The sequence below is a fragment of the Barbus barbus genome (genome assembly GCF_936440315.1).
Source record: "Barbus barbus genome assembly, chromosome: 16".
Lineage (NCBI taxonomy): Eukaryota > Metazoa > Chordata > Actinopteri > Cypriniformes > Cyprinidae > Barbus > Barbus barbus.
In genome coordinates this window covers 6,375,932-6,395,535 of record NC_136744.1, presented here as the reverse complement: position 1 = coordinate 6,395,535, position 19,604 = coordinate 6,375,932, and the positions used below count along the sequence as shown (strand labels likewise).

Below are 19,604 nucleotides of genomic sequence, written 5' to 3'. Positions count from 1 at the left end.
CCGTAGAGCCCCTGTGCCACGCCCGGGTCCCAGCCTCAGCGGCGTCCTAATGGCCGCAGGTTCCAATGTGCGTGCCAATTTTCGAGAGTTTTCGGGCACGTTAAGGTCCCCAAAAGTGCCCGGATGATTGAAATAAAAAAAAAAAAAAAAAATAATAATCCTTAGAAGAACAATAGGGCCCTGCGCCTTACTGGCTTGGGCCCTAATAATCCTTAGAAGAACAATAGGGCCCTGCGCCTTACTGGCTTGGGCCCTAAATATTCTAATGTTTTGAGATACTGATTTTTGACTTTCATTAGCTGTAAGCTCTAATCATCAAAATTAAAACTAAAAAACTTTTGAAATGTTTTACTTTACATGTAATGAATCTACAATATATGAAAGTTTCACTTTTTGAAACAAGTTACAATAACTTTTTCACGATATTCTAATTTTTTTAGATGTACCTGTACTGCTGTATTTTTGATGTTGTGGGCATATGTTTCTGCTGGAGGTCCTGGACATCTTGTTTAGACACGTGGCATCATGGATTCTATCAAATACCAACAGATACAAAAATCAATAAGTGACTGACTCTGTTAGAAATCTTATAATTGGCCATGTTTGGATCTTTCAACCGGACAATAATCCAAACACAAACCTCAAAAACAACACAAAAATGGGTCACTGAGCACAAAACCAAGCTTCTGCTATGGCCATTCCAGTCCTCTGACCTGAACCCCATAGAAAATGAGTGAGGTGAACTGAAGAGAAGCAGCACCAACATGGAGCTGGGAATCTAAAGGGTCTAGAGAGATTCTGGATGAAGGAATGGTCTCTGATCTCTTATCAGGTGTTCTCGAACCTCATCAGGCATTATAGGAGAAAATGTAGAGCTGTTCAACTGGCAAATGGAGGTTTCAAAAAGTATTGAATAAAAGGGTGCCATTAATTGTGGCCAATGTGTATTAGAGAAAAACATTTCGTAATTGCAGATAAATTTTCACAGCCTTCTTTGATCATATTTACCAAGGGTGCTGATATTTTTGGCCACGACTGCATTTGATGCACATGCAAATAAATACAGTGCGGTGCGCCTCATTCATGAAACACCAACATAAAGGATTTGTATATATAATTCATAAAACCATATTTACGCAAACCGCTTTACTCAATGTGGCAAAGTACTTAACAGAAAAGTTTTATGAACGATTTACACAGAAATCAGTTCTGCTCATGTTTTATGCAAAACAAAAAAACAAACAAAAAAAGAATGCACAAGTCTAATACCAGCAGTAATATAAGCAAGATAAGATAATCAGTAAGAGGCAAAGACGGAAAGTGTTGCTGTGATTTATTTGAGCTAGCACAGAACATGTACAATTACACCAACTATCTGTAGATGCTAAAGTAGCATGGTAGCAATGTGAACATTATAACACAATTCCGTAAAAAAACTGAAACTGGAAAGAAAAGCCATCAATACAGAGTACAGTGTAATAAAAACTGCGGAGGCCAAGCCTGACATTTTCTGGCCAGAGTTGTGAACGCATATGTCCTTGAAGCATGAACTCCACACCATTTCTCTTCTCTGAGCCTGGATCTTTCTGGCTCCTGCATTAAAATATCTTAATTTATTTAAATGGAACGAACAAAGCAAATGGCTTTACAGATTAAATGTTTGATACACATCATATTCATTATATGTTTTACATTACCTTTGGGAAAAGGAATGGTTTCTGCTGGAAACAAAATAAGGAAACAAGTAGCTCAACACCAGGTGCTTTTGACAAGATAGCAAAACTTTCACACATATTAAGGGTTCGTTACTTGAAAGTTTTCATTTTCTTAGAGGGATTCCTTCCCCAGCACCCACTTCAGAATGAATGCTTTTCAGTCCACGTTTTCACTGGCATTACCTGCCAAAAGGTTAAGAATAGACATGAAACATTCTAACTGGATAAAGCAAATACAAAGAATACTTCAAAATCACTTATTTACATTCAGAGGTATCATGTACATCCCTAAACATACTCTTTCAAGGTCCTTTACAAAGTCTCAAAATTGAATTCAAATGTATCCAAGTTTATTTGCTCCGTGAAAGAACCAGGAAGGGGAGAGAATGACATGGGTTCCTCAGATTCCAGAGGGTTTTCCTCTTCATTATTTGTCTGCATTGTGTCCTGACTATCTACTTCCATCACAGTTATATCCCCCACAGAGATGTCAATAGATTTAAGAACTTGATCATCAAAATCTTCCTCTTTTGCATTATCTTCATTTGGAAGGTCAGGTTTCAAGATGGCATCCTCAAATTCTGATTCCTCGTTCTTGGGAGAGTCCTCTCTCTGGGCAACATTCAACTCCTCACTCCTGGGGGGTTCTTCTGTCTGGGCAACCTCAGAGTCTTCGTTTTTGGGAGATTCTTCTCTCTGGGAAATATTTGAGTCCTCATTCTTGGGGGGTCCTTCTGTCTGGGCAACCTCAGAGTCTTCGTTCTTGGGAGATTCTTCTCTCTGGGAAATATTTGAGTCCTCATTCTTGGGGGGTCCTTCTGTCTGGGCAACCTCAGAGTCTTCGTTCTTGGGAGATTCTTCTCTCTGGGCAACCTCCGAGTCTTTGTTCTTGGGAGATTCTTCTCTCTGGGCAACCTCAGAGTCTTCGTTCTTGGGAGATTCTTCTCTCTGGGCAACCTCCGAGTCTTTGTTCTTGGGAGATACCTCTGAGTCTGCGTTCTCGGGAGATTCTTCTCTTAGAGCAAGATCTGAGTCCTCATTCTTGGGGGGTTCTTTTTGGGCAACTACTGACTCATTCTTTAGAGGTTTTTCTCTCAAGGTAACTGTTGAGTCCTCGTTCTTAGGGAGTTCTTTTTGGGTAACTCCTGAATCCTCATTCTTGAGAGGTTCATCTCTCAGGGGAACTTTCGAGTCGTTGATCTTGAGAGGTTCTTTGCTCTGGCAAACATCACTAGCATTTTTGTCTTTATTGTTGGACTCTCTGCAGGTTGAGGCACTGTCTTGACGAGCAAATCCAAAGTAGTGTTTGTCACCAACACTGCCACCGACAGAGGTTTTAACTGCGGCACTGCCACTGTAGAAAATGTCAAACAAATCTTTTGCTTTTCCTGCTGCAAGAGTTGTCTTTGGCTTTACAGTTTTGGGGGGCAGGTCTCTGGCATTAGAAGAAAGCTGAGGAGGAGGACGAAGGATTACGGTGAGCTTCTGCTCCTCCTCAGGCACTCCAGGAGCAGCCACATCAGACTCGAGAGTAATAAAACGTTGACTGGGAGTAACAGTTTTCATCTGGCTGGAATTTACAATTTTTGGCGCTACAGTGGGAGACTGAACAGGTACGGATACGCTAAAGATATCTACAGGGTTTGCAGGGGTGTCCTTGGTTTGTTTTAATTGCACCTCTTCTCCACTAAATGCCTTAGAGATGAGGTCTGCTGACAATGTTGGGCCCTTCTGAGTTCCTGTTACAGGTGTAGGAGATTTGTCAGCAGATGGTGTTGGTTTATTTTGCACACCTGTGTAAGACTTCCTAATAACCATGGGAGATGAGGGAGTAGGTAAATTAGGATTAGTTTTATTTTCGTTGTATGCTAGCCATTCACCTGAGGGGGGCAGCAAAGACTTTCCTGTCAATTTAATAGCAATGGATTTTGCAGCAGCTATAGACTTGGAAAAAGGATCTAGCTCAGCATCCTTGTTTTCTGCCATTTCAGAAGGCATACTCTCTTCCTCGTCCTTTAAGAATTGTGCTGCCATCCTCTCTGCCTCTTTCTCCAGAGCAGTCTTCTGTGGCTTTTTCATACCAAACTTTCCAAAGCCAGGCCGACCAGCAGCATCCTCGTTCTTCCTGCGAAGTTTAGCAAGCAAGGCGGGACTTGGGCCACATAATATTTTAGGAGGCTCGCTGGGTTTCTCTGCTTCTGATTTGCCATCTTTAGCACTGAACTTTCCTGTGCTCTCCTTGTCATCTTTGGAATAACCAGCCTTGCCCTTCTGGTGCTGAGCTTTATTTTCCTTTTTTTCATACTTTCCATTACTGTCTTGGTCCTCGTCCCACTTTGATTTCGGCCACTTCCCCCAGTCCTCATCTTTGTATTTTGACTTCTTCTCTTCGACCTCCCGAGTGCATTTGTACTTCTTATCATCTTCTTTGCCATACTTGGGCTTGTCCTCTTCTTTACAATATCGGCCTCTGTCATCATCCCTTCTAAATCTATATCTGTCATCCTCTTCTCTATATCGATAGTGTTCATCATCATCATCATCTCTGTTTCTAAATCGGTCCTCTTCGTACTTGGCTCTCTCCCCTTCCTCCTTCCTGTACCTATATGTGTATTCCTCTTCTTTTCTGAAGCTGCTTCGCTCATCATCATCTTTTTTGTACCTAGCTCTCTCATCCTCTTCCTTTTTTATTTTGGCTCTCTCATCATCCTCCTTGTATTTCTGTTTATCTATATCCCCTTTCTTGTATTTCTCCTTGAGCTTATTCTCGCTCTCTTTGATATTCTTATACTCCTCTTCCTTGCTGTACTGTGGTTTTGTCTCCACTTCTTTACTTGACATTTTTCCTTTGCTGTGTTTGGATTTCTTCATATCATCTTGTTCCTCGTCTTCATGTTTTCGTTTGTGCTCTGAACTCTTTTGGCTCTCCAAGCCAGCCTGACGGTCCAGGTTCCTCCTTTGTTCATAGAGGGGATTTTCATACATTTTTGTCTGTTGAAATCAATGCATATGAAACAATTAAATCTGGTAAAAAAAAAAAGGTATAATTTGCAGTCATATCCTAACCCTAATTATATTTATAATGAATATCATGTTTGATATTTACCTTGTATTTCTCATTGTGAGCATGGCAGGTGACATGGGCCTCAGCACAAATGGGATCACCAAAGAACTCTTCACATACGTGGCAGAAGAATCCCCTTACAGGGATCAAGAACTCAGAGCCTAAAGGAAAGAATACAGCACAAAATTAAATACATTTACCAGTAATGTGTAATGGTTTTGATGGCTGGTAATTTACCCTTGATCTGCTTGAGGCACACTGCAAGAAAACCACAGTTTAGGACACTGCAATTAACATGGGACCAATTAGGGAAGAGAATCATAAAGAAACTGAATGATTCTCGTTCTTTGACCCTCAGATTCCATTTAATGATTCCAAATCCTTAACGGTGCATGTGTTAAAACAATTTAATTGCTTTAACTTAAACAAAATGAATGTGTTTTCTAATTAGCAAATCACATTTCATAAAGATGTTGTTACCTTTGGCTGGCTTTGAAGTCCTCTTTCCAGCTGGGGGTTTCTTTTCACTATCTGATTTTGCCCAAGGTCTGTCATAAGGATCTAAAGTCTATACAGGAGCAAAACAATTGATGATTGAAGCAGAGATGCGACTGGCAGAAATAAACGCAGCATTCTAAAAACAAAAAACAAAACTGAATTTGTGTATTAGCACACATACCTTCCTATGGGTTTTGCTGTGCAAATGCATGAAATAATCAAACATTGAACCACTGGTAACATTGCAGTTTTTACACCAGTGGTTTCCTGCGTCGTAGTACTCGAACTGCTCGGCAGCAGTGTCCAGGGAATGGCTGCTCGACGGAAGAGGAGACTTTGGTTTTTCAGGAGATGCTCTTGATTTTGAGGAGGCTACCTAGATTAATTTAGGCAGTACAAAAAATGCATAAGTAAAAGTGACTAAGCAAGCTGAATCAAATACTCCAGAGGTATCTATTTTTTAAATGAAAGAAGAAAAGCTTTTCAAAGAAACAAATATAATCCTATAGCTAATCATTAAAGTTTGTCATAGGAGACTTACCTTTGCAAAATAGGCCATCTGTTTTCCAGTCGGGGAGAAGTTACCCATGGGTTTAATACTTCAATTATTTGACTACTATAAAACTAATGGTTTTTAAAAAGCCATTTTAAAATGAGATGTAAAATGGCTTTTATATCATATAACATTAAATTCATGAATAAAATCATCAAACGCCAATACAATAAAAACACATTCATAACACATTTGAAGATATCAAAACACTTTTACTGAGAGATAGATAGATATATATAGATATATCCCTTAAAATTGTGATGCCAATAATAAAGAACTTAGGGACTAGTATATAACATTATATATAAACACAAACACATAATTATGATTAAACAACGCTATGCTATTACGCTAGAATGCTTTTATGATTAAACAAATCTACGCTATAGAAAAAATATCCCATAATAGTGTTTCATACATTACAGAAGTTGCTGATGTCCTGTATAAGAATTACAAACTTCCAGTTTAGTAAATCATAGCCACGATTTACTACATCATGGAAACAAATTAGTAAATTGTGGCCACGACTTAAAACAAGAGAACAAATCAGTAAATCGGGACAACCAATAAATATATTGTGGAAACAAATTCTTAATTTGTGCCCCAATATACATTTGTCCAACTATAAGTCACTTTGAACTGAAACAGTGGTTTTCAAACGGTGGTACGTTGTGATACCACCAGGAGTACACAAAATGTCTCAGGTGGCTTACAACTATACCAAAAATGCTGCCATTTGGTCTGTGCAGAATTTATTCTGTGCTGAAAGAGCCACAAAAGCTGATTTAAATCAAGGAAAAAGCAGCATGTTATTCTGTTTAATCTCAAGGAAGCATTTAAGTGCTATAACCAAAGGCAAGTATATTCTAATCCTCTCTAAAAGTTACTATTGTAGTGTATGTGTGTTTTTAGATGTTACTCCTCAGGGTCCTTCCACAGCTCTGCAAAGGCATGCAGCATGGTTAAACTGAACTACAGGAATATTGATCTTAATAATCTAAATACGGCATTATGTTGCTCACAGTTACTTGGATGGCCTGATTTGATCAAAGGTGGTACTTGTCTTAATTTCAGAACCACTGGACTATAAAAGCATCTGTAAAAAAATAATACCCAATAATGTTTCAAGAGTACCAAATACATTTTGGCGATGACCCTCTATGTAAAATAAAATAGTCTACAGAATAGGCTACTGATATGACTGAAGTCTTCATCTCATGTGAGTGAAGATTGTTTCAAATACATATTTTTGAGTATTTTTAATTTCATTAGGGGTAATTTTTTACTGAGAAAAAAAACAATGCAGCTATTTTAAAAATTACTGAATGTTGAAAATTATGTGGAATCACTGTCAAGATGATAAAATGCCACTTGAAAAAAGTGGCAGTCTAATTCCTAACTATGAAAAAGCCAATCAAGCGCAAGTACCTTTCCTGTAACAGAATTAGCAACTCTACCTTAGTGTATGAGGTGCTGGTTTTGGCCCCTGATTTCTCTGGGCTTCTGGCTGACTCCTTCTTACTCTGAAGGGGCTGCTGCCCATGGTCCCCAGAGATCTTCGAGTCTTTGTAGTCTATACCGAGAATAAGAGCCACTTTGACCAGCTCTTCATATTTTTGATCTGCCTCTCTCTTTTCAGCACGCAATTTAGAGATTTGGGCCATTGCATCTTCTTGGAGATGACCGAGCTTGATGAGGACAGGGTCCTTGTGGCCATCCTTCTCCCTTCGCTTCTTTCGAAGAAGCTCCCCTAAAGGAACAAATCAAGCACTGTATAATACAGTAAGCCCTTACATATTTATAAAGAAAACACTTCCATTTTAGTCAGAGGGAAATACCTTGCTGTTTTCTCAATGTCTCCACATCCTTTAAGAGATTTTCTTTCCTCTTGTATCGCCCTTCTTTCTCCTTTTTTAGCTTTTCAAGCTCTTCCATGACCTGAGACAGAATTTTATTAGAGCCTTAAATTTCTTCATCAGCAAAAACAAAGGAATGGGAATCCTGATGAATTTAACAATTGTGCTTCTGATTCCACTTCCTTATTTCCCCCCAAAATGTACACAAACATTTTAAAAGAATTTTACAAACCGAATTCCGGAAATGTTGGGACATTTTTTACATTTAAATAAAATGAAAACAAACACTTTCAAATCACATGAGCCAATATTTTATTCACAATAGAACAGAGAACATAAATGTATAAACTGAGAAATTTAGCACTTTTATCCACTAAATGAGCTAATTTGATGCCTGCTACAGGTCTCAAAAAAAGTTGGCACAAAGGGCTGAAAAAGCAAGAAATTTTGAAAAGATTCAGCTGGGACAGGGGTCGGCAACCCGTGGCTCTTTCATCTCTGCGGTGGCTCCCTGTAGCGCGGGTGTGCAACACGCGGGGGAGGTGTCCCCCGACTTTTAATACAATCTAAACTCTTCCTCTGCACTTTTTCTCAGTCAAGTGTGTTAAAGTGGAGGTTTTCAAGGGCCAATGTTAATAAAACTAGATTTAAATTAAAAGAAAAAAAAGTCATGTCGCTTTGGATACGTTTTATTCGTATCCAAAACGATGTGAACATCACGGAGTGCTGAACACTCTCACGTGCTGTATGTTTGATTCATACTAGAAGCCGGAGGGCCCTCTCGCGCAGAAAGTCCAAAACTAAAAAAATTATCAAAAATATTATAGAAGACTAATTATTGGTTATTGTCCAGCAGTGTATTTTATTTCTTAGCCAATTAAAAGTGATATATAATTTTTTTTTTTTGTCAATTATACAAATATTATAATAATTATTATTATTGTTATTACCCTCACTTCTGAAATTATTGCTACTTCCCTGCCCTGTAACATAACTGAATATAAAACTTTAGCTATATGCTGTGTTATCTTTATTTGGGCATCAAATATTTTGTGGCTCCACGTGAATTTTATTCGGTGGGAAAGGGGCCAAAATGGCTCTTTTGACATTGAAGGTTGCAGACCCCTGAGTTGGTAGAACATGTAGCAACTAATTAAGTTAACTGACATCAGGTCTAGCTATAAAAGGGATGTCTTAGAGAGGCAGAGTCTCTCAGAAGTAAAGATGGGCAGAGACTCTCCAATCTGTGAAAGAGCGTGCAAAAAGATTGTGGAATACTTTAAAAACAACATTCCTCAACATCAAATCGCAAAGGCTTTGCAAATGTCATCATCTACAGTGCATAACATCATTGAAAGATTCAGAGAAACTGGTGAAATCTCTGCGTAAGGGACAAGGCTGAAGACCTTTGTTGGATGCCCGTGGTCTTCGGGCCCTCAGACGACACTGCATCACTCATCGGCTTGATTCTGTCATTGACATTATTAAATGGGCCCAGGAATACTTCCAGAAACCACTGTCGGTAAACACAATCTGCCGTGCCATCTGCAGATGCACAACTAAAGCTTTATGCAAAAAGGAAGCCATATATGAACATGGTCCAGAAGCGCAGTTGTGTCCTGTGGGCCAAGGCTCATTTAAAACGGACTGTTTCAAAGTGGAAAAGTGTTCCATGGTCAGACGAGTCCAAATTTGACATTCTTGTTGGAAATCACAGACGCCGTGTCCTCCTGGCTAAAGAGGAGGGAGACCTTCCAGCATGTCATCAGCGTTCAGTTCAAAAGCCAGCATCTCTGATGGTATGGGGGTGCATAAGTGCATATGGTATGGGCAGCTTGCATGTTTTGGAAGGCACTATGAATGCTGAAAGGTATATAAAAGGTTTTAGAGGAACATATGCTCCCCCTCCAGACGAAGTCTATTTCAGGGAAGGCCTTGTGCATTTCAGCTGGACAACGCAAAACCACATACTGCAGCTATTACAACAGCATGGCTTCGTAGTAGAAGAGTCCGGGTGCTGAATTGGCCTGCCTGCCAATATATATTCTCTATAGAGAACATTTGGCGCATCATTAAACGAAAAATGCATCAAAGACGACCACAAACTCTTCAGCAGCTGGAAACCTATATCAGGCATGAATGGGACCAAATTCCAACACCAAAACTCCAGAAACTCATAACCTCGATGCCCAGACGTCTTCAAACTGTTTTGAAAAGAAGAGGAGATGCTACACCATGGTAAACGCGCCCCCGTCCCAACTATTTTGAGACCTGTAGCAGGCATCAAATTAAACGTTACGTTATCTATGTTCTATTATGAATAAAATATTGGCTCACGTGATTTGAAAGTCTTTTAGTTTTCATTTTATTCAAATTTTAAAAACTTCCCAACATTTCCAGAATTCGGGTTGTATTTTGGACAGCATTTTTTTGTTTTTCCTCCCCAATTAAATTTAAATAAGATGTTAACTTAAACACTTTGAAACTCTTAGGGGGGGGGGGGGGGGCAATTGGATCATACAAATCGCATACTGGTCACGTGTTGCACACAACCACCAAGGACAAGGCAAAAGAAAATTAAGGATTGTAGAGGTTCAAGATGTTGCATTTTTTCTCTCCATTCGGCTTCATTAACAAACAAGAACCCGTTTTTGATTCTCAGCTCTACAAATAAAACTTTTGAACAAAACTTTCGTTTTGTAGATGAAACAACAATTTTGAGATGTTCGCACATTCCCATCAAATTTCTTGCAGTTACCTTTTGTTTTTGGCTAGCAGTATTCTTATCTTCCATTTCTTTCCTCTGAATGCCACTGGTGATAGCTTTAGAGGCCACAGGATCTGATTTAGGGGGTGCTGAGAGGATAAATCAAATCATGATGGTAAACTGTGATGAGTGAAGTCTAAAATCACCCTTGTTATTGTGAAACCATGACTACCATTCTTCCATGGAACATAAAAGGATTTTAAACAATCTTTGCATAGCTTTTTTTCTATTATTCATTGTGACAACGTCTGTGAAGCTCAAGGAAGACATTATCCAAACATATCATTTGCCAAGCCACGTTAATTATAATTTGCTCTGCTTGTTTGCGACCTTACGCTAATTTGCGCTGCTCTTGGTATATTGTGTTTGCTTATTACGGAAATGATCTGGTTGCATCTGTGTTCTTTAATTTGTGCGATGTCAGCATATCACCCGCAGAACTTTCCACTCCTATTGGCGCTTCTCTGAAATTGCACAAGGAATTGCATTCCGTGTTTAGTAAATCTGGCCCATAGCATATTGCAAGTTATACAGACTGCTTTATGGTGCGTTTACAATCTTTTGTGGTCCTTCAAGGAGCTTTACAGACATGGTCACTATGAACTTTCATTATACTGAACAGAACTGTGTGAACATTGTTCCAAAATTCTCCTTTGATCAACTGCACCAACATTAGGTTAAATACATAAGGCCAAAATTAGAATTTTCTGTAAGCTATTGCTCTTTATGAATAATATCTTTTAAAGGTCACTAACCTTTTTGATCATCGCCTTTACTCTCATTCGGCATAGTTTTGATGACTTTAAGAAAGGGTCGCTCAGTGTTAGGGAGGCTGTAGGGATCCATTGGACTGGGAGGAGGTACCGGCATACCTGGAGGTGGGTACATCGGCCATCCAGGAGGCATATATGGAACATACCTGCCATATGTCTCGTAACCTCGTGGTGGGTAGTCAGGTGGCATTACCCCACGTGGGGGTGGCCCAGGGTATGGCGGCATGGGATGTGCCGGGAGGCTGGGTTGGGAGGGATATGTCTGAGTCCCAGGACCCACAGTGGGTGTGGTAGGCCAGCTGCTTTCTGCTTGAGCAATGCCAGGTTGAGCCTCTTTCTTGTTCTGACTATGTGAGCGTGGAGATGTTTTTTCTGGGGAAACTGGCTTTTTCTTGCTGCGACTTGAAGTGTGATCTAAACTGCCACTTCGGCTTCGACGACTTCTGCTTCTACTTCGGCTGCTACTCCGACTGCGACTGGAGCTCCTGCTGTTACTGCTGCTGTAGCTCCTGCTACGGCTCCGGTGCATTCTATCCGAATGCCGATGAGTTGGTGTCTTCGCAGGAGTATTACCGTGCAGGCGCGCTTGTGTCCTAGCAGCCATCTTGCTTATCTCAGCCACACCCAGGTCCAAGCCAATTGTTTTCAGCAAGTCTTGTATCTTCTCATATTCCTCTACCTCCTTCCTCACCTTGATGTCCTGTGGCCCAACGCCAGGTGGGAAGTCATTAGGTCCTTCCTTGGCATGTACCTCAGGTGTGGCCGAGGGATGATGCCTGTCTGTCTGCCTACTGTCTCTATGTGAATGGCTCATCACATTCTCTCCAGTATGGCCAAATGTGTAAGGTTCTTTTATCTGCATATCACAAGACTGTGGGTAACTTGTGCCTGGAAAGTTGGAATTTGCTGGTTTCACCTCATTGCCCTCTTCTTCTTCCCCATAGAGGAACTTCTCCTCATCTTCAATATCTGGATGACTCTTTTTTACATTCTGTGATTGGGTGATCTCGGCTATCATTCCAAGGAATTGTGTGAGGTCTGATTTCACCTGTCTTCCCTTCTCTTGAGGGAGGAGCAGGTCACTTCCACCCTCTCTGGCTGGTTGGATCTTACCAATCAGCTCTTCGAGAACACCACTATCAGAGCTTTTACCCAGCATGGATGCTAACAAGTCTGGATCCATGGTTTTGGAAAGTGCACAGAGAAGCTGTTCAGCCTCATGTGAAAGACCACCATCTGGATTTCCTCGAGGGGAATCACTATTCTGAAATACATTAGTTAAATATGCTTTAGTGACACTAGCATCATTCTTTACTTTCTAAAAATAAAGCCAATTAAATAACGGCCCTGCTAATCAACTAAAGCAGTGGTGACACTAAACTTTGAAGAGGCAAATAAGCATGTTGCACCGGTATGAATGACAGTGAATGGAATGAAAATCGTAGTGTGGCTGCCCCTTAGCTCTGTAGGCCAACCAAAGACCAAGACCATACTCAAAGTGAAGTGAATGAAGTGACATACTATGTGAAATCTCATATTTGTGCACTGTTACGTTCTGAAAAGTGTCAGAGCACAAATCATAATGCAGCGATCACTCGCTATAATGTACATTAGCATAAACTGTTTAAGCCTTCAGGTAAACAACAGACATTTGAATGCCACTATTGCCACCTTGATTGTCAAAAAGAGATGCACCACAATATATCAGCACAATACTGGTTATCAGACAACATTAAATTGTACATACTAATTTTTTATTTTAACATTTACATTTGTCGTCATCTAATGTCATTTAAAATGCTTATTTAAAGAAAAGCACTGAACATTTAAATCTTCCATAAATCTCTAACGATTTTTCACTTTTCATAGTAGTTTATAATGATGTAATGCCTAATTTCACTTGTAGCCAGTGTTGGGGGTAACGCATAGCAAGTAATGCGAGTTATGTAATCAGATTACTTTTTCAAGTAACTAGTAAAGTAACATTACTTTTAAATTTACAGGAAAATATCAAGAGCCAAAAATAAGTGACGCAAGTTACTTTGTTTTCCCATTCATTCACTGACACCTCCCCTAACCCTGTGTTGAGAAAACTGGGAGAAAGTTGCAGAGGCAAATCCTTCAGTCTGAGGCTAATTAATGTAATTTTTGGGGTGAAAGGGACAAGGGCTGTCAAAAAAATAAAATAAATAAAAATTGGAATTTCAAATATAATTCTACATATAAAAAATATATGTTAAAAAAATTCTATAAAATTCTACATTCGAATGCCCAAAACTGCATTCAAATTTTAGGTATGTGTCAGGCAGCCTTATCAGTGGCACACAAGATGCAATGACGATGTAAGTGTTGTTGCATTTTAATGTTTTTCATAGCTTATCCAGTTGAACCCACTAGACACAGCAATGCTGGTTGTTCATTCAAAATATTGCGGAAAAAGAACATCAATGCAGAGATGTTGTTTACGTCAAAATTGAAACCAAGCCGCTCACACAGAACGCATATTTATCGTATTTTCTACAGGGACATCTATCACCGTTGCACTCGCACAAGAGAGCCGCATGTTTAGAAAGCCATGTAAAATTAAAGTTAAACTTAAAAAAAAAAAACATGTCTCCAGACTTTATGGCAGTTTTTCCCCATCCCACTGCATCATGTTTTTAAATGAAGAAAGTACTCTTTGTGATTGGTTTGTCGTTCTTTGTATTTAACTATATAAACTAGTGCGCAGGCGATTCATTTTTTCAGTTTAACGCGTTAACGCAGGGGCGGGGCCTAGGGTTTGCCACCCCACACATAACTGCTAATTCTGTCTCTTTTTTTCTTGACAAGAAGTGCATTTATTCAGTCGCAGAACGTCTTTACAAGCACATCAAACAGGAGACGTTTCAGACGCACACTTCAACTTCACTTCAGCGTCAGGCGTGAACGAGCGCGGAAACTGTACTGTGCTCGCAGCAAAGATAGTTGTGTTATTTTATTGCTTTGAAGAAACGTGCATTAGTAATATTTTGCTGGATGCACCCTCTGGCCTCAGGAGAGAAGCCAAAAGCTTTTTTCCCCTTAACTGAAATTATGCATTTTAAATTCAAATATTGATAATATTTAAGTACAAAATTAAAATTTAAGTTTTTCAACCATTTTGACAGCCCTAAAAGGGACCTTACAGTTGCCAAAATATAACGTTTGGGATTTCTGTTATTAAAAATAAGCAAGCCCAGCTCAGGGAACAAAAAGTAGCACAAAAGTAACGTAACGCATTAGTTTTAAAAGTAACTTTTCCCAACACTGCTTGCAGCATTTAAAATTTGTGCTTTTAGTTTTTATTTAGCTTAAGTTTATCAGCTATAACATGAAAATATCTTGTGTGAAGTGTTTCTGGCATAAAGGGGTCATAGGATGCAAAATTCACTTTTACATGTTGCTTGAACTTAAATGTGTCTTGGCAGTGCGTGTAAACAACCACCCTATAATGACAAAAACCCACCAAGTGTTTTTTTTTTTTATCCCCATAAATCATAACCCCTTTCTCAAATCAAGCCGTTCACAGATTCTTGGCAGAGTGACGCATTTCTGCACAGGCCCCTCCCACGATTGTTGATTGACAGTGGCGTCAGTCTTTGGTTTTATCACAGCTACGCCCTGAGTGAGCTGTCATCAGTCCGCCATTGTTTCGACGCTACAGCAGGTGTACACAAGAATGTCTCCTAAGCGATTGAAGGGCTTTGTTGTTGGATGTACTAATGAACATAGCAGTCGTCATTTACTCCCAACATTTGAGCCACTGAAGACGCAGTGGATTACTTTTGTTTATGAAGGGTCGCTGTGAACAGAGCTGTTTTTAACAAAGTAAAAAGGGTGTTGTTTTACACTACCATTGAGAAATTTTTACCAAAGTATGTTATAGACTTTTCATTAAGAATCATATCAACTTGTGGAAAACGGGCATCCGATGACGCCTTAAAAGTGCCTTAAGTTGAGAGTACCATACATAAAGTGAAGAATAAATATTAACAGCTTTTGAATGTCAAAATTTCCCAAGCCATAATGAGAGGTGGTTACCTGCACTACCATGGGAGAATCTGTCTCGGAGGAATCCATTCTTTTCTTCAAAATTGACTTTGCAGGCTGTACAAGCATATCCTGAATTTCTTTACGTCGTCTGGCCTTCTCCAGCTCAGTAAAGTCCTCCTCCTTGACCCTAAAATCACCTGATTTGACTCTCCGGTTGACGCTGCTGCGGCGACTCCTACTGGAGCCGCTGCTGCTTCTGCTACCACTACGACTGGCGCTGCGGCTCCAGCTCCTAGCGCGACTCCGTCCTCTGCTTCTCCCCCTGCTGCGGCTCCTTTCGCGACTGCGGCTCCGTGGCCGACTCTTGCTCCGTGCCCTGCTCATGGCCCTACTCTGTCTGCGACTACGGCTTCCGCTTCGACTTCTACTTCTACTTCTACTGTAGCTCCTCCCACGGGTTCTGCTCTTGCTACGCGCTCGGCTCTTCGCCCGTTCGGGACTCCTGCCACGACTGTAGCTCCGACTCCTGCTGCGCTGGCGACTTTTGCTGCGCCCGTAGCCAGGACTGCGACTCCGCGGCCTGCTCCTGCCACGACTAACACTGCGCCTCCTCGAACCTCTATCGCTGTGTCCATCATAGCTCGACTTCCGTGGAGAGTAATGGGGCTTATTATACTTTGATTCCCCAGCAGCATAATCTCTGTCAACAGAAATAATCACATGATAAACCGCAACTGAAGGACATGGACAAACAAATTGCATATCTAGTGAGTCTATGGGCTCAAGTTAAAATATCTTCATAATTACACTTGACAGCTTCAAGCGCTGTGGTATTAAATTATGAAAAAAAAAAAAAAAAAACACTTATCCCTTAGGGGATACGCTCCAGAGAATGCTGCCAATCTACTGATTTTGAATAGGATGAAAAAGGAAAAAATGCAAGTTTGAGCAAGAACTACTCCATTATGAAAGCAAAAGTTAAGAATGTGTTCACTGTTTGGAGGCAGGCATCAAAAGATAAGCAGGTCTAGTTGTTTCTCAAATCAGTTTGTTAAGATTAAACTTTTATTTAAAAACAATGTTTTACTCCCTCAAATCTTGGGCATTTCTACCCACCGAATCCAGATGGTGACCCCAATACCTAGAGAGTAGGGCACTGATAGCCAACATATCTGATAAATATGAGGTGAAAAGTAATTGCTAATGATAATTCATTACAATATATATGGCAACAGGAAAAAAAGACACTTAATCAACAGAGTGGTCACACTAATCCCCATCAGCCTCATTCTCACAATAGCATTAGAAAAGATGGAATACACAAATTTCTGCCAGATTTTTTTTTTTTTACATGGGCCTGACTTGCAGTATGCAGATTTTGACCAGTCAGAGTTGACAGATTTCCCAAAAAAAACCACGATGGAACATAAACATATTTGATATTTTAAAACTATTTCAGAACATATCGTTTTCATTTATCATGCATCTCCAAGGAACAAGACGCACGTAACTGCATGTTTAGTGTGTAAGTCTGGTAGTGATCCACAGCCATTTAATGTTTTCATACAGTTTTACTCAACCATTTCAGCATTGACATTGTAAATCTCTTCATGATTAACAATGCCACAGTGTATTCTAATTTTAAGAGTCAATATATTGTTGTACATCAGGTTGCATCTCTTACCGCACATAGGGCGCTTCGCTTGGATGGGTCAGCTCGTTGCCCACAGTTATGACCAGACTGTGATCAACAGGGAGCCCAGCACGAGGAGGTGATGGGCTGTACCTCTGTTAAGGAACATGGGGACATAACTAACTCATACACGGAATAACAAACTAAAAAAAGTACACTACCAGTCAAAAGGTTTTGGACAGTAAGATTTTTTATATAATTTTTTTCTGCTCGCCATGCCTCTGCATTGTTTTGACCCAAAATACAGCGAAAGCAATAATATTGTGAAACATTTTTCCATTTAAAATAACTGCTTTCTATTTGAATATAGGCCTATTTTAATATTTATTCCTGTAATGACAATGCTAAATTTTCAGCATCATTACTCCAGTCTTCAGTGTCACATGATCCTTCAGAAAACATGTTGAATTTTATTATTATTCATCAATATTTAAAACAGTTGAGTACTTTTTTTTCAGGATTCTTTGAAGAATACAAAGATCAGCTATTTATCTGAAATAAAAACCTTTTGTAACATTATACACTATACCAGGGTTCCTCAAATCTTTCCCTGGAGGGCCAATCTGCTGCAGAGTTTAGCTGCAACCCTGATCAAACTGCAGGAAAGTGGATCTCGTGGGCCAGATTTGAGGATCCCTGCACTATACCATTCAGATGCTTGGAGTAATTAGATTTTAAAATTATGTATTTATTATTAAATTAGGAAATTACAGAAATACTTTTATTTAGCAAGGGTGAATTAAATTGATCAAAAGTGATGATAAAGCCTAGAGATGATGCACCGATTAACCGGCCAGTGATCAGAATGGTCAGTCTTACGTCCTGCCGATTCCAAGCCGATCCTTTTATTGCCAGCAGCGTTTTTGCTCAATTTTGCTGGCGACAATAGTTCCGATCAAAGCCACAGCAGAACTGTTGTGTGTCTCCGAGCAACACACAGCGGTGTTTCGTTACTGAATGAATCCACGTTTTTGAACGCATCGAGAGAGTCAATGATTCAGTGGCCCATTCATAAGTACAGTCACTTGCCTGATTTCTGAATGAATCGGTTGAATGAATAAATGACTCACTCATTAAAACAGACACTTGCCACCACCTACTGGTGCTTTAGTCATATTTAAAAGTATCATTGCATTTTTTCAACATTTATTTGTATGTTTAAAAAAAATATGTAAAACATGAATTGTATTAAATTATTTATGCATTTGAAATTCTGCAGTGTAAATGCATGTATGGCACCTCAGCTTCATCAAACTGTCTGTAAATGCATCTAATGCCACTTCAGATGCAGCTGGAGCTTGTATTTGAATGGTAACAGCTCTACAGTTTCTTATTGTGCTAACTGAATTCATTGAAAAAGTAAGAATTTGATGTGAAAGATGACATTTAATAAGGTTAGGGAAAAAATTACCGTTTAACATAAACAGTGGAAAATGAGATCTGTTTTGTTACATATAGCAACTCATTGTAAGTTAATTATTTCTTCTTTCCAGTCACAGAGCACTTTAGTTTGAGAGTTAAGTGAGAGTAAATCTGTAACTTAGTCCAGATTGGGGGAATTGTAATGTTTAATCATTTCTTTTATGATGTAATAATTTTTGCATTGATTTTTGTTCGTATATGCTGTCAGTTATAGTTCTTAGAAAGAAAATCGGTATCGGCAAAAATCGGTATCGGCAGGTCACACTTCCAAAAAAAATCTTTTTAAACCTTTATACATGTTACAAATATTTCTATTTCAGATAAAAGCTGTTCTTCTGAACTTTCTACTCATCAAAGAACCCTAAAAAAAACAAATAGAAAGCAGTTTTTTTTTATATTACAATATTACTGTTTTTGCTGTCTTTTGGATAAAAACAAAACGCAGGCTTGGTGAGCAGAAGAGAATTCTTTAAAAACATTAAAAATCTTGCTGTTCAGACACTTTTTACTGCTGGAGTACATTTATCTGATCATAATTATTATATAAGTAGTACGCTCTGAATGCACTGCATGTATGCACATTTTTACCATGATTTAATATCATATAGACTCACAAAAGGCGTTTACATGGCACTTCAAAGAATACCATGATAAAATGTCTATAAAATCATAACTCCAAGGCATTTTTATTAAAGCACATAACACTGCAACAAGTAATCAATGGAATGAGAAAATAATGCATAACACTTTAACAATACTTTAGCCGTGTAATGCAGTGTTTGCTTCATAACGTTACCCCATAGCCTCGCGGAGGTCTCCCTCCTCGGTATTCATCGGCTGGAGAGTATCTCCTCCGCGGGGACGGCCGGCGGCACGGATCCGGGGGATGGCCTGCTCCAGGACGGGAACCGAAGCCTCGCGACGGCGGAGGATGATAGCCGCCTCTGTGCGGCCTAGAACCGCGGTACATAACCACGCGTAGCCGCTGTCTCTGCGCCGGTGTCGAGTCGTTACTATCCTGGGTGCAGGATGACGATTATACCTGCAACAGGTAAATGCGAATTAAAAAAAAATAATATGAATGAGAGCGCATTCATTACACACAACCGACTCTGTCCGTGCTCGCTTCCTGTGCCGTCACCGGACATGACGTCAGGCCAAGACCAGCCAATAAACAACATGTGGTCAGTAAGATTTTGATTTGTTTAAATTAAATTTATACATTTATTTGTTGCATAAAAATTATATA

At 39.6% G+C, this 19,604-nt stretch overlaps 1 protein-coding gene across 10 annotated transcripts; it reads right to left on the bottom strand.

Moving 5' to 3' along the window:
• Positions 1-1,312: 1,312 nt before the first annotated feature.
• On the bottom strand, positions 1,313-19,503 carry LOC306882796 (uncharacterized protein). 10 transcript variants are annotated; one of them, XR_013785292.1, is made up of 15 exons: positions 19,152-19,503; positions 16,925-17,028; positions 15,289-15,940; positions 11,209-12,490; positions 10,445-10,542; positions 7,669-7,768; positions 7,288-7,580; positions 5,459-5,653; positions 5,260-5,347; positions 4,822-4,940; positions 2,700-4,706; positions 1,981-2,630; positions 1,810-1,898; positions 1,698-1,718; positions 1,317-1,593 (listed from the first exon to the last, which is right to left on the bottom strand). XR_013785292.1 is itself a non-coding variant. In XM_079437688.1 (12 exons), the coding sequence occupies exons 1-12, from the start codon at positions 19,323-19,325 to the stop codon at positions 2,028-2,030; spliced, it is 5,715 nt and encodes a 1,904-aa protein (XP_079293814.1). In that variant the 5' UTR covers positions 19,326-19,503; the 3' UTR covers positions 1,313-2,027. The 10 variants fall into 10 exon arrangements, 4 of the variants coding, with proteins under 4 accessions (XP_079293814.1, XP_079293816.1, XP_079293815.1 ...); XR_013785294.1 differs by having other exon boundaries at positions 1,319-1,593; positions 1,698-1,721; positions 2,014-2,630; XR_013785291.1 differs by having other exon boundaries at positions 1,313-1,593; positions 1,810-2,630.
• Positions 19,504-19,604: the final 101 nt, after the last annotated feature.

Coding starts and splice junctions, on each gene's coding strand:
- LOC306882796 (XM_079437687.1), bottom strand. CDS start 19,325: ATGTACCGCGGTTCTAGGCCGCACAGAGGCGGCTATCATCCTCCGCCG. Junction 7,581..7,668: donor GACATTGAGAAAACAGCAAG/GTATTTCCCTCT, acceptor TTGTTCCTTTAG/GGGAGCTTCTTCGAAAGAAG. Junction 5,654..7,287: donor CCAGCACCTCATACACTAAG/GTAGAGTTGCTA, acceptor AAATTAATCTAG/GTAGCCTCCTCAAAATCAAG.